The sequence below is a fragment of the Sinohyriopsis cumingii genome, chromosome 6 (assembly GCF_028554795.1).
Source record: "Sinohyriopsis cumingii isolate HCF-2022 chromosome 6, ASM2855479v2, whole genome shotgun sequence".
NCBI classification, from domain to species: domain Eukaryota; kingdom Metazoa; phylum Mollusca; class Bivalvia; order Unionida; family Unionidae; genus Sinohyriopsis; species Sinohyriopsis cumingii.
In genome coordinates this window covers 149771478-149785187 of record NC_142966.1, presented here as the reverse complement: position 1 = coordinate 149785187, position 13710 = coordinate 149771478, and the positions used below count along the sequence as shown (strand labels likewise).

The following is a 13710-nucleotide window of genomic DNA, read 5'->3' as shown; positions in this document are numbered from 1 at the left end:
AAACATGGCGTCAAAGAAAAAAGTCCTTTCGTTTTTTCATAATAATAGATCTGAGAACGGATATGCAAGGCAAGAAACTCATGATAAATTTGTACAGGTTCTTTTTCACTGATTGATGTGTGGTCATGTATATATTTTCTCAGTCTCTGAAACAGTTTTGCGATTTATTTTCAGGTGACATGAATGCTAGCTACTGAACCCAGATGTAAAGAATGGCTGTGAACTCTTTGAAAACGGGAGGGTTAGTTGTGGTAAGTGTGCGCGTCGGGCAATTCTGAGCAACGATACGACATTCCTGTTTCCTGTAAATGTTGGATCACGTGCTCTGTTTGGTCGGTTATCCAGTTTATATCAAGAAAGAATAATCGTCCTTAATTAAGGAAGTAATATGCATAAAGTGTACAAAATGTCCCATATTTCTATTCTAAATATATATGAAAATGTGATTTCTAAATGTCAACATGAAGACTCGCTCCATGACCTTTCAGTACATGTAACCCAGAAAAACCTATTTGCTATTTAACTTTTAGAATTATACAAATAAATGCATTACATAAAGATGGAAATGTATACCTTAAAATAATCAACGAAGTTTCCAATTTTGCTAGTAGTTGCATATATATATATATATATATATATATATATATATATATATATATATATATATGCAAGCAAAAAAAACAAACAAACAAACTGAAAACAATGACAGACTGAGCTAAAGAGGAACGGAAATATTAGATGTTTGCGAAGAGTAATCGATTAAAATCTACTATTACAATATGTGAGCGTAAGCCGCATTGAATGCAACAGATCTTCCTAAAGAAAAATACATACTCAACTCAATATCGGATAAGTGTACTTACCGACCTTATACACCCTACCAGTCATCAACCAACCCTCGCACACTTACATGTCTACTTATCTAAAGATAGACACATATAAACACTGAATTTGTATACGCACATACATATATGAAACATAAACACAAACACGCATTGTGTATGTGTGCTTGTATCTATGGGATGTGCATATGTGGAAAGAGTTTTTATCTAATAATTCCTACTCATCTGTTTTGCAGTGTTGTCTCTTGACTCTGATTTTCAAAGTCTCACTGTCGAATGCTAACAAATACAAGCAAAGGAAGGGAGAGACTGGCAGATAGTAAGTTTTTTTTTCTCTCTCTCTCTCTCTCTCTTTCTCTCTCTGTGTGTGAACATACCAGTTTGCTTAACCTCCCCACTGCCTTTTCCAGTGAATACATGTTAAGTATGCAGCTATGTACTTATTTTGCTCATTCTGTGTATTGCTAGTTGGGAAATTAGCAAGGGAATACCTGTATATGAAAACACAGTTTAAATTATGTGAAGGACACCTTACACAGTAATGATATTGAAACACAGACATCCTATGAAATCTGTTCAACAGGTGTTCGTGTGTGTGCGCGTGTTTGTGTGTGTTTGAGTGCGTGTGTGTGAGAGAGAACAAAACTGATACCACACACACACACACACACACACACACACATATATATATATATATATATATATATATATATATATATATATATATATATATATATATATATATATATATATATATATATATAATGTCCGTCTTTCTTGCAGTACGTACTACTCCGACACTCAAGAACTTTACATGTACTGTCGGTACTGCCCCAAAATACCTATGCTCTTTGAAAGCGAAGACGTCAACAGAAAATACCTTGTGGGGAGCTGTGTGGAGAAGAATAGCCCTGTTAAGGACAAGCTAGACCAGGAAGAAAACGAGAATCATCTGTATCCTGTCTGCAACGAAGGAGAAATACCATGCAAGTATTGACACAATCTGTGAAGTTCAACTCAGATAACTCCACCATTAATAACTGACATGACTTGAATGACTCGATCAGTTCCACTGTATAACATTCTCTTGTATGTGCCCCGGTAATCTCGAAACTAACAAAAGCATTAGAGATCAATGTCTCGAGTGTTCCACTGCATTTACCTCTGTTTATTCTAACCGTGAACAGGTTTGAGTAAATCACTGACAAATTTTGAGGTTTGAGTAAATCAGTCTGACAAATTTTGAGGTTTGAGGAAATTACTCTGACAAATTTGGATATTAGCGTAAGATAGTATGAGATGGAACACAAATTGAAGCTACTGGAAGACAGCATTAGTAAAAAGCACAAAAATTAAACAAACAGGCATTGGAAGACTTTTAATTTGAACAGTAAAACCAAAGTATAAACTCAAAGAGTAAGTACAAAGGACACCATTGTACAGAGAACATCCGTGAGTCATAAGACACATTCAATGAAAAGGTGTCCAGTATTCGTAAGTTACCTGTTTATGTAGACATTTTCTACTGATATTTGCAGTCAATGTCTATTATCATAGCGTACAAAATAACAAATATTTCATCCAAAAATTACGACCACCACGCTTTCTAATGTGTAAGTATTCGTTTTGGAGTCTCTTTCCTCATGTACATTGAATTAATTATTGTAGATTAGAAGTCTGATCCGTTGCCATTAAATAATGTTGGGGAAATAAATGTATGTGCAGCAACACCCAGCAATTTTTTTAAATATCTGGATACATATAGCTGACATGGATAAAGGTCGAATTACCTTGCATCTTGACCAATGTTTATGAATATGTTTCAGGTCATTTATTTTTTCAATGATTGATTAATTGACAGGCCTACTTACTTATTTACCCTATATCAGGTTTGTATTGTCATACTTATCCATGTATTTCCGTTACTTGGTTTCTGTAAACTATCCCTGCTGTTACATAACTGAAAAGTGACTGTAATATTTTAATAATGAGACTAGCTAAGTATAGGGCTGAAGTTGCTGGGGAAAAACCCAGAAACATTTTCTCTTTTTTCTTTCTTCCAGCATGTGCTCTACCTGAAAACCCAATTGGCGGTTTTTGGAAATGTGAAGAGTCCGAAAAACCAGACAAAGTTCCTGTGTATAAGACCTGCCAACTACAGTGTGATTCCGGATATAAGAAAGTCGGAGAGGGAAACATTTATTGTAATGAAAGTCGCAAGTTCGATCCGCCATGGACAGAGACCACCTGCAGTAATGAACTTGGTATCAGTCTGTCTGTCTGTATGTCTGTCTGTCTGTCTCTCTCTCTCTTACACACACACACACACACACACACACACACACACGAAGATGGTGAATAGATCTCATAGCATGTATGCGCTTCAGTATCAGGACGCTTGAAGTGTAGATGGTATTATTCTTCTGAGTTTATGATTTTCATACAGAGCTATTCTACTGTTAAATTCCCAAGTAACAATACAGAATTAGCAAAATAAGTGCATAGTTGCATATTTAAAATATATTCACTGATAAATACAATGGGGAGATTAAGCAAACTGACATGTTTACAGAGAGAGAGAGAGAAAGAGAGAGAGAGAGAGAGAGAGAGAGAGAGAGAGAGAGAGAGAGAGAGATGGTCTTTATCAAACAGTTACTAGCTCAATTACTGTCATAGGATTAACTGTACTCGTTGCAGATAAAAGGAACTTGAATTAATAACTATACGAAGAGAAATCACAATTTTAATAATCAGCATATTTATTTATTTAATAACTAGACATTGAATTGTGTCAGTGGGATACAATTTATATCGCTACTTTATCAGTCCTTGATTACACAAATGAATATTGCAATCTTATCATTTTAAAATCATTTTATCTTGATGGAGCGAGAGAGAGAGAGAGAGAGAAGAACTAGAAGAAGAAGAAGAAGCCATAAATGTCATAATTATGGAAATACATACTTGAATAACATAAATAAATGTAGAGATATATTTTTTAAAAGGGAAAGTTGCTCAAAAAGCGATATCGACATTGTGGTGATACAAGTTCGTCGAGAGCAATTATTTTGTATTGTCACGAGAGCGAAGCTATGTGTCAATAAAATGTTTTAATTTCACGAGTGAATATTTCCTCACACACACACACACACACACACACACACACACACACACGTGAGTGTGAATTTGATTTAAAGATGTTATGTTCTTTATTATTTACCTGTATTTCATCATTTCAGTCATTTAAATGGTTATGTCCAACGTTTTCTTTGCATGACTGTTGTTGTTATTGTTGTTTCTAATAGGTGTTGTTGCCAGTAATAAAAGTATCACTATTATCTGCTACTTTTCAGAATCGACCGAGGATCCTTTTCAGGTGCATTATGATGGTAAGTCGTACATTGTGACTTTTAAAGTTGTGTCGATGTAAATTTTATCCCACTGATACGTTTTGCTATGCACGAAATGTATAATAAAAGGGAAATGTTTCGCTATCTAGTTATGAAATATATAATAAACTGAAAGTATTTCACTCGTGTAGTTAAGCATTTGGTATTGTCACGAGAGGCATGGCCATGTCTCAATATAATATTTTAACTTAACTAGCGAATATATTTTCACACACACACACACACACACACACGTGTGAATTTGAGTCAAAGATGTAATGTTCTTTACATGTATTTATCATTTCAATTATTAAAAAGTTGTTATTTCCAACTCATCCTTCTTCTTTGTATTACTGTTGTTGTTCCGGTTGTTTTTAATAGCTGTTGTTCTTATTGTTGATAGTTGTTGTTGCCAATATTAGCATTGATTATAACTACTATCTTCTACATTTCAGCACCAACGGGGTTTCCTTTTCAGGCGATTTGTGGTAAGTTGTATATTATACAATACTATATTAAAAACTGCTTATCAGACATCCCCGCCTCCAGTTTAGTTATGTTTAATAACAGGATCTGTTCCTTTCTCGTTTTGCCCTATGGAGAAACCGTTGAGGTATTTTGTGTGCAGCAAACATGAACGACCTTACATCGATCCACACGTGCATGAAATCCATACAAATATGATGTATTTTCTTTGAAATTGCGAGTATAATATTAGTTATGTCTTTAATCCACTGACAGACGAGACGAAAATTTTCGTTGATGAAATTTAACCAGGTAATCGACAGTTGCTTTGCTAGTCACATGACCACAAAACTCTCGCAACATACAGAGGTTCAATGGTCAAGTGATATCAACAATAAACCCCTTTCCAATGTACAACACTTTTGAAAATATTAAGTGAAACGCACGTGACGTTGGTTTAAAAAGCCCGAAAGCAAACATAATTCTCAACATTTTTATTCTGAGAACAACGACAAGAACCCATCGCTTTCGCAGCATAATAAAGCCCGATCCATCAAGCATAGAGTACGTGTCGATGCCGGTTTTTGTTGGTATCACGTTGCTACCACACTGACATATGTTTTACTTGATGAGTCTGGCTTTCTTCACGAAGCACAAAGTATATCGTTTGGAGTTCAATACCATACCAGAGAAATGTACTTTTTCCTGGTCTCTGCGACTAGAAGTAACATTAGTCAAAAACTTATCAGTTTTGGCAGGTTAACCTTCACTTACTAGCACTCCATATTCCTTTAAGGCCAAAACCTTATACTCAGTTAATAAATTTCCAAATTCCACCACTCTACCATCAGTGTCAGTCAATGATTTTCTTATTCCAAATTTCATTGGGGCGCTGGCCAGTCTTACATGCGGCAACGCTTGAACCGGTGTGTGATAACGCCTGTTGTGTTAATCTTGTTTGACAAAGAGGATACAAAGCTCCCCAATGGAAAGAGTCGAATACCACCGAATCATCTCCTTTCTACCCGAAAATAATCTCATTCAGTACACGTCCGCCATATATAGAATTATTTCTGGGAAATGTAACTATCATTCCTGCTACTAAAGTAACAAATAGCGCCACTTACTTTTATTTAAATCAGCGTAACTTCCAGCAAAATTTTACGTCTATTTGATGTCAATCACTCTGCAGAGCGCGGAATTTCTGTCAGCATGACGGAAGGGTCAGAGCACAGTGATTAGGAACCTTGCTCCACTTGTGGAAAACCTGGAGTGTACTAAATAATTTTAAAAAATCGTCCCTCTTTACAATAGATAAAGTCAAAACAACAGACAGAACATTAACTTGATGATTATAAACGAACACTTTGCTCCAAGACTTGGGTAAATTGCAATGATTTTTCTGTGATTTCCATATAAGGAGTCTTGAACATCTGAGCTGAATATGCACCCAAAGTTCGGACATTTTGTGAAAGCATGGACAGGACAGTTTGTATATTTTTGAATACAGATATACATTTAAAAAAAGTAACATCATTATTATTTTCAAATCACAATTTAAATGAATTTTCTGTATGAATCGAAACAAAATTTATCCTAAAAAGTGGTTAAATTTTCAAAAGAAAAGTAAACCATTGATTTAAGGAAATTATACGCTAATGAATAGGACTGCTTACTTAGGGTCTGGTGATTCTCAATCAAAACTGAGTCAGAAGAGTATTTCGGGTTAAGTACCTCGCTTTGGGACAAAACTTATATAACCAGATTTAGCGGCGAATGTATTACCTCCCGATTCAGATTATGAAGTACCAACCACTAATTCCTATATTATTATTCAGTCAGGCACTCGCGTGACTCTTGGAGATCACTTCTCGAAAGTCTGGTTGAACGAACCCACTTGACAATGCTTATCATGTTGATGTTTAAATACGAAATGCTGAGCTGACTCAACACAAATATTATCCTAATATTTAAAACCATACAAGAATCAGAGAACTAACCTTGTTTTCTTCTTATTTTGCTTTTGCAGTATCGGCGGTACTTTTACTGAAAGTTCTTGCTGAATTTTGTCTGTTTTATTTTCAGCGTCCGTTGCAGTTGTTGTACTGATCTGCGTTTTGGTGACGATTGTTTACTGCTGTAGGGAATATCCTCAACAATGCGAGAATGCTTTCTCCAGAATCAAAAGAGGTTCGTAACCTATTAAATCTTCCTATCCAACATGTAGATTGTTATAGTAGAAAGTGTTCTTTTATCACTGACGTCATCTCATTTACTGGCCAATCAAAAGTCAATAATTGTTGTTGCATCAGTTGATTAATGTAAGGAAGAATTACATTGGTCAGAACATAACCATGTGATCACGCCCAGTTGCATTTAATTCTGTATAAACTGTATGGAGGACTACTTTATACTAACTTCTGTAAATAGAGACACGTCCAAAGTAACAATTGAATCGGACGGCATATACACTGCATAACCTTAAAACGAATTAAAATGGTGGATTTATATTTTATTTAGAAACTTTAGTTAATTGATTTGACAGAATAAAATAACAAATCTTTGTATTTTTTTCTGAAGATAAATAATTCTTTCTATGAATAGATTTGAAAACTAAAAGCTTAGAAACTCAAAATCTTCCAAGAAGAACGTTGGGACATTGTTGTAAAACACCTTCAACTATAGGTGAATGGATATAGGAATTGGGAGGAGTGGGGTTCAAACACTAATATTATACCAATTGGACTCACAGTCAGACAATGTAAGACTAACCATTTATATTTTTAGTTGAAATATTTTTTACATTCTGATATGTAATTTACTTAGTTGTTATCCCTATTGCTAGCGCTGATCCAGTTGTTTTCTTCTACATGGCTTCGATTTAAAAAGGGGAATATTTTCTTTATTAAATGATCAAAATTTGTTTGTTTATTACTGAAAATCGTACTACTCGAAAAAGGCGGTTAGACCGAAACCCCAAACTCCCATTTATTCCGCCATTGCTGTATTTCCTCCCGTGTAATTTATAAATATACCAATAGCTTTTTTCTTGTAAGCTTATTATGTTTCTCGATTTCTGAAATTTATTTAAAATAATTCCGATATCAGTGATGTTGAGAATTTTAAGACAGCACCAGGATAAGGTCTGAGTCATAAACCAGGTTTTAATGAGCATGCTATACTTATGGATAGGACTACTGGACCGTGGTCAAACATGTATTCAACCAGTTTGTTTGAAATATGTAGAGAAGTATTGGTCAATTACCTTATTACACTTGGCTTTATCTCATGTATGCATATTAATTTCGGGACATTGCTTACTGATGGAAATTGATTTGTAACTCTCTAGTTTATATATATATATATATATATATATATATATATATATATATATATATATATATATATATATATATATATATATATATATAAATTGGTAATGATCAGAAATGGCAAAATGAACATCGCTAGGTCATATCGGTCAAGTTCGGATATAACATTGGATATAGCTGTACATTTTTTGGGTTGGTGTGATTCGCCACCGATGGAGTGCACCACCTATGTCGAGTCAGAAGAGTTCGACAATGTTCCAGTATTGATTTTGTCTTCTTCTACCGCCATATTGTATAATATAATAGTTCAAGGCAGCGAATTGCGTTGAGATTATATTACGACTTCACCGGAAAAGCCATGGTATCTCCGATTGCCAAAATGAAGGATGAATTTTCCGGTTGTTACTTTTGGGTCAAACAGAAGTGACCGAATGGTATTCCAGTTGATGCACTTGTTGAGGTAGCATATTATATTTAAAGGTGTTCGGTGTGATTGTAAATCATACAGCATAGTAATTTAGCCCCTCCCCAAACACTAATGCACGACCTATTTTGCTCCGTCATAAGACGTTAAAGTGTAGTATACCTTCTGATTTTTTTGGGGGAAAAGTGTCTATCATAAAACTTGTATTGCGCAAAAGTTATGTCCCAGACAATACTGATCTTAAACATGACACTTATTTCCTGTACTTTTTGCCATATTATCTGTGTATCTATTTTTTTTAAAAAGTTATACTTGTTTAAATACTCCTGATTTCTGGCGTGCATTCATTGTTCAACATTGCCATGCACTGAAGTATCTCACAAATAATTTATTCCTTCAGGATTTAAGAAACCAAAGAGTACCGTAGTATCAAGTAAGATACCAGAGTCGATAGTAGTAATAGAAATCACTGACAACGGGCAATCAACTTCCTTAAGAAAGGACGCACAAATGCCAAATATGAACACTTACATTGATCCATCGAGGGAGCCATTACTGAGAGTAGGAACCGAAAAGAATCCAACCGAAAACGAAGACCAACCCAGTTATACTGACGGAAGTGTTGATACTTTAGACTGCATCATTAACGAATTAGGTTTGTTTTTTCATTATGTTAGTTTTGAAAATTCACACACACACACACACACACACACACACACACACACACACACACACACGCACGCACGCACGCACGCACACACACAGAGTGATACTCTTGACATATTCAACTGTTCAGAAACAATGTTACAAGACTCTCATTGAATACATTGTTCGTAGCCGGAAGTGTACATTTTCATCTCATTTGACTACACTGGTTAATTAGTAACAAATTTTATATTCAATTGACTTACGAATGATGTATTATTCTTTTCAATCATTAGTTCTAAACTTAAATTCTCCTCTGTTTAAAACAATTAACATTACTTAATTTTTAATGCGCAAAGTGCTAGTTATGTTTTTTGTAGACATTTTCATTTTTGATGTCTTTAAACAAGCATTGCTATTTCGGCATATCTTGGACCTTACGCTTTATCAGTCCATTTGAAAGTCTGGCTCCATGCACTGTATACGCTCATTTGATAAGCCACTTCTGTACAGTACACAAAATATCAGTTATATTTTTTATGTTAACTGCGATGATATATTGACATTTTTTTTGTTGCCAATTCGACCCATGGTTTAAACGCAACCCAATTTCACATCTCCCACAATGTGTCTAAACGTGAGTCCTAACAACATTGCTGGCACATTAAATCTCTTGTTCATTTTCAAAATACGATCATTTCAGAAATTAATAAGGCTCGCAGAAAAGCATTTTCGGATTCTGAAGCATTCCTTGACACCTCTAAATGTGGTAAGTAATGAAGTAGGTACTGTAAATCACTTGTTTTTCCCCAATTAGACTTATCTTCGCATTAATTTAAAAAAGAGACCCCCGCACAGACAAAATTTTTTCATTGAAAATCTAATCTCGGGTGATTAATAATGTGAAGACATTTTTTGCTGTATAAACGTTTTTGTATTCTCTGTAAACGAGGATTTATATACTGCTGAGAGAGAGAGAGAGAGAGAGAGAGAGAGAGAGAGAGAGAGAGAGAGAGAGAGAGAGTAAAATATAAGTTCATTTATGCGGAATCCTATTGTTTGTATATGTGTAAGTTTCCGTTTATATTGAGGTGAGGATGTTGATTAAGCTGAGGCACCAGAAAGCTTCAGGTGAAAGAAATACCATCACATCTTGAATATGGTATCTTTATGACCACGTAAACGAGGGTCAAATACAGATTTGCAATCTTTGCATTCAACCGAGATAGTATTGTACCTGACTGATCGACAATATGCGCTATGCTGCATTTGACTGCATTTGGTCGAAAGGACACCATTAAGTCGAAACTGTAAATTTATTGAATACAATACTGCGTGTACGAACTCAGTCGAATTTGAACGTTTCAAATTTACAAATAACCCCTATACACGGAATAAAGGAATGATTTATAAATCCATTACACGTTCGCACACTTCACATATATGCACGCATGTTCAACCACACTAATATTGTAAATACACAACTGTCTAAAACCAACCATGGTTTAGTTTCACTGAACGTTCGTGGTCGAAATAAAGCCAAATACAGACAAAATCTCGGTCTTTCAAAATAATAAACTGCACTTCAAAATATAGCTTTACTCTGTCTCTGTACTTGTATGTTTGTGTGAATGTGTGCACGTTTTTATTTTACTCTGATTCATGAACTCTGTGTGGAGGGTGGGGTGGAGTCGGGCGATTTAAACATATAGGTCATTTTTTATAATTTCTAGCAATAATTACCGTAACTTACATATTTTACAGGTTTCATGACATTAAACCCAAACAGCATTCACAGAAAGTATTAATTAATTTTATATTTCAATTTGCTGATTGGAAGTATTTACATTTCATTATCGAGGCCCCGAGTGGCCGAGTGTTCTAAAGCGCTCTCCGTCACGGATCACTGCCATCTCACCTCTGTCTGTGTGGGTTCGAGTCTCGGGCTCGGCCAATGTGGATATGTGAGAAAGCTTGCCGGTAGCCTCTCCTGGGTCGGTGGTTCTTTCCGGGGTTTTCCCGGGTTCTTCCTCCACCATTAATACTGGCCGCCATGTATAGCCTATCTTGTGCTGAAAAATGTCGTTAAACCCTATAACAACAACAACAACAACATTTCATTATCGTTTTCTATGCCCTAATTAAAAAATTTCGACTTTATCCATCGAATCTAGTTTGATTATTTTGGTAGAAAGTCTCGAGATAGACTAAAAGCCCAACTTGAATTAATTTCTTTTTAAATTTTAAAAGTCACAAAAATTCCTCAATACAATACGGCATTTATACTTCTTAATTTACAAAACTATTTATTTCTGGTTATGACAAACAATTGTTCTGTCATTTTTTTTGGTCTAAACAAACGTTGTTTTTCTAATTTTCTAATTACCTATCCTCCATCCATTGTTATTTTTCTTTTGGTTCGATTGTTTGTGTACACAGCCAAAATATGTACATTTATTAATCTCGCCAATTTTCTATTTTAGTACTGAGTGTCATCTAAGATTTACATTTTTAATGAAAGGTCAAGGCAATGTGGATCGTCCAAGACCTGACGGGGAAAGCATTCCTATCACTGGCCGGAATGATCCACCCATATATCATGAAGGCTTAGCCCCTGAAGCACATAAGAAAAAGAAGATAGATTCCCAAGAGACTTTTTTAAAGGAGTTTGTGAGAGGTGGGGAATATTTGACTATTTAACTGTTATTACAACTATTGTGATTACTATTTTGTTTTTCTCCTTTCTCTCCCCATTATTACTATTTCTGCTGCTACTATTAACAGATTTTCATCATTAATTATTTCTAGTATTACTACTACTACTACTATCGCTAACTCTTCTTCTTCTACTACTACCACCACCACCACCACTACCACCATCGCCACACTAACTAGTACTACTATTGTTTACTGCAGCTGCTACTGCTAAAACTGTGACAGTGTCTTTGATTGTGTCCGAATTCCGGTTTAACGTTCTATGTTGCATTGTTTTTTATACAGTTTGTTAGATCAATAGAAAATATAGATTTCAAAATTTAGCTATGATGGATATCGCACTAAGTCCTTAGAACGGAATGGGTTGACGTATTATAGAAATGTATACCAACAGAAACAAAAAGTATCTGAAAAATTCACACACACACTTATTACGTAACTATGATATCCAACAAGTCTTTAAACGGATCTGGTCGATCGTCGCTGCGGGACAGAATAATGAAGCTTGAAAGAGTCATAAATAGGTTGACGTCCGATGGGAATATTCGAACTTCTGCAATGGATTGTTATTGGTCTGCTCTTAGATATGTCATTAAGAAACGAAAGCTACAAATAATAACTACATGTAGATGACTTTTCACTTGTATCTCCCGAATATATCGTCCTGTGATTCCATTGAGGTTTCTAACCATTAGTATAAAAATTAAACATTGTTGTTTTATAGACCCAAAATTCTGCGACACAAGAGCGCATAGAGATATTGTCATGGAATGGGAGAAACGTGGCAAAAACACGTATTGTGACGACATCGTAAAAGTCGTCGAGGAGATGGAGGGACTTGGGAGCGGTCATAGGTACGAGTCAAAATAATTGTTTGTCTTTTTAAACCTTTATTTTACGTTGACTGCACAATTTATTCCACTTTGTATACACGATGTGCTTTCTACGGTTAAGTTTCCAAAGTATGTACAGGAAACAACATAAATTAGATGGGCGATCACATTCCCGTATATGTCTCTGATCCACAGAATGAACCCGAGATCATAAAGTGAGTTCCTTATGTTTTATAGGTCTCTCACATTTCCGTAATCATATTCGCCAAATAAAAATTGATATGATGGTAGTAATTGAAATTCAAAAAAGAGAACGCTGTTGTTGAAGCAGATACTATATAACGTTGACAGCAAGCTTTTATAACTTTGGTCTTCCCCTCCTTCAATCAACGCCAGGTTGCACAGTAATTTCCAGTCGGATGGATTATGGAAATGTGCCACCTATTTGGGTCAAATTTCCAGGTTTAGAGGTTAAAAGCAGGTGAATTATTTTTAGATTCAAGATACAATGTTGGTTCATAATTTCATGTTACCAGTACACAAATAGGTCGATAATCCGAGGTAAGACGATTAAGGCATTGGTGTAAAGAGGTCTCCAGTGTACTTTATCAATCAAGCCTGCTTTAACAGCAGCCTTTATAAGTCACGTAACCACATGAGTCAAGACCCAACATCATATATTCCATATAAAATCAACCTGTATATAACAGCTTCATCTGTATTACGACCAGAATTTGCCATTTTTGAAGGTGGCTCTCTTACTTGGGTGTCAGTGTCACTGTGTGTCTCTGGGAAACCTGGGTGGTACGTCCCCATTAAGACATTTTAAGTTACTCGCTATTGCCATCCCATACTACCAAGGCAGTGGACATATATGCCGATTTCGAAATGTATGTTAAAATACCTTTACAAGCAGAATACAATAAAATGGGGGTAACGTTATGTAAAGACCGTTAAGACCAAATCTTTTGAAGCAACGGATATGCAGAAAAATTAAGAATGAAGTCATGCCAATTGGCAGTTTAACAAAAGCTGAAAAATATCATACCTTTGTATGAATACATT

The 13710-nt window shown here is 35.3% G+C and overlaps 1 protein-coding gene across 5 annotated transcripts in view; it reads left to right on the top strand.

Moving 5' to 3' along the window:
* Nucleotides 1–13710, top strand: part of LOC149798254 (uncharacterized) — a 33111-nt gene that overhangs the window by 12610 nt on the left and 6791 nt on the right. For 4 of the 5 annotated variants that reach the window (XM_089963387.1, XM_089963386.1, XM_089963385.1 and 1 more), the window contains 11 exons: nucleotides 175–251; nucleotides 1079–1161; nucleotides 1626–1828; nucleotides 2906–3106; nucleotides 4196–4231; nucleotides 4687–4719; nucleotides 6782–6886; nucleotides 8853–9107; nucleotides 9801–9866; nucleotides 11619–11774; nucleotides 12537–12666. In XM_089963387.1, the coding sequence (XP_089819513.1) occupies nucleotides 213–251; nucleotides 1079–1161; nucleotides 1626–1828; nucleotides 2906–3106; nucleotides 4196–4231; nucleotides 4687–4719; nucleotides 6782–6886; nucleotides 8853–9107; nucleotides 9801–9866; nucleotides 11619–11774; nucleotides 12537–12666 (1307 nt within the window). In that variant the 5' untranslated portion in view covers nucleotides 175–212. The remainder of the gene's footprint in view (nucleotides 1–174; nucleotides 252–1078; nucleotides 1162–1625; nucleotides 1829–2905; nucleotides 3107–4195; nucleotides 4232–4686; nucleotides 4720–6781; nucleotides 6887–8852; nucleotides 9108–9800; nucleotides 9867–11618; nucleotides 11775–12536; nucleotides 12667–13710) is intronic. The other variant, XM_089963388.1, reaches the window with a different exon arrangement.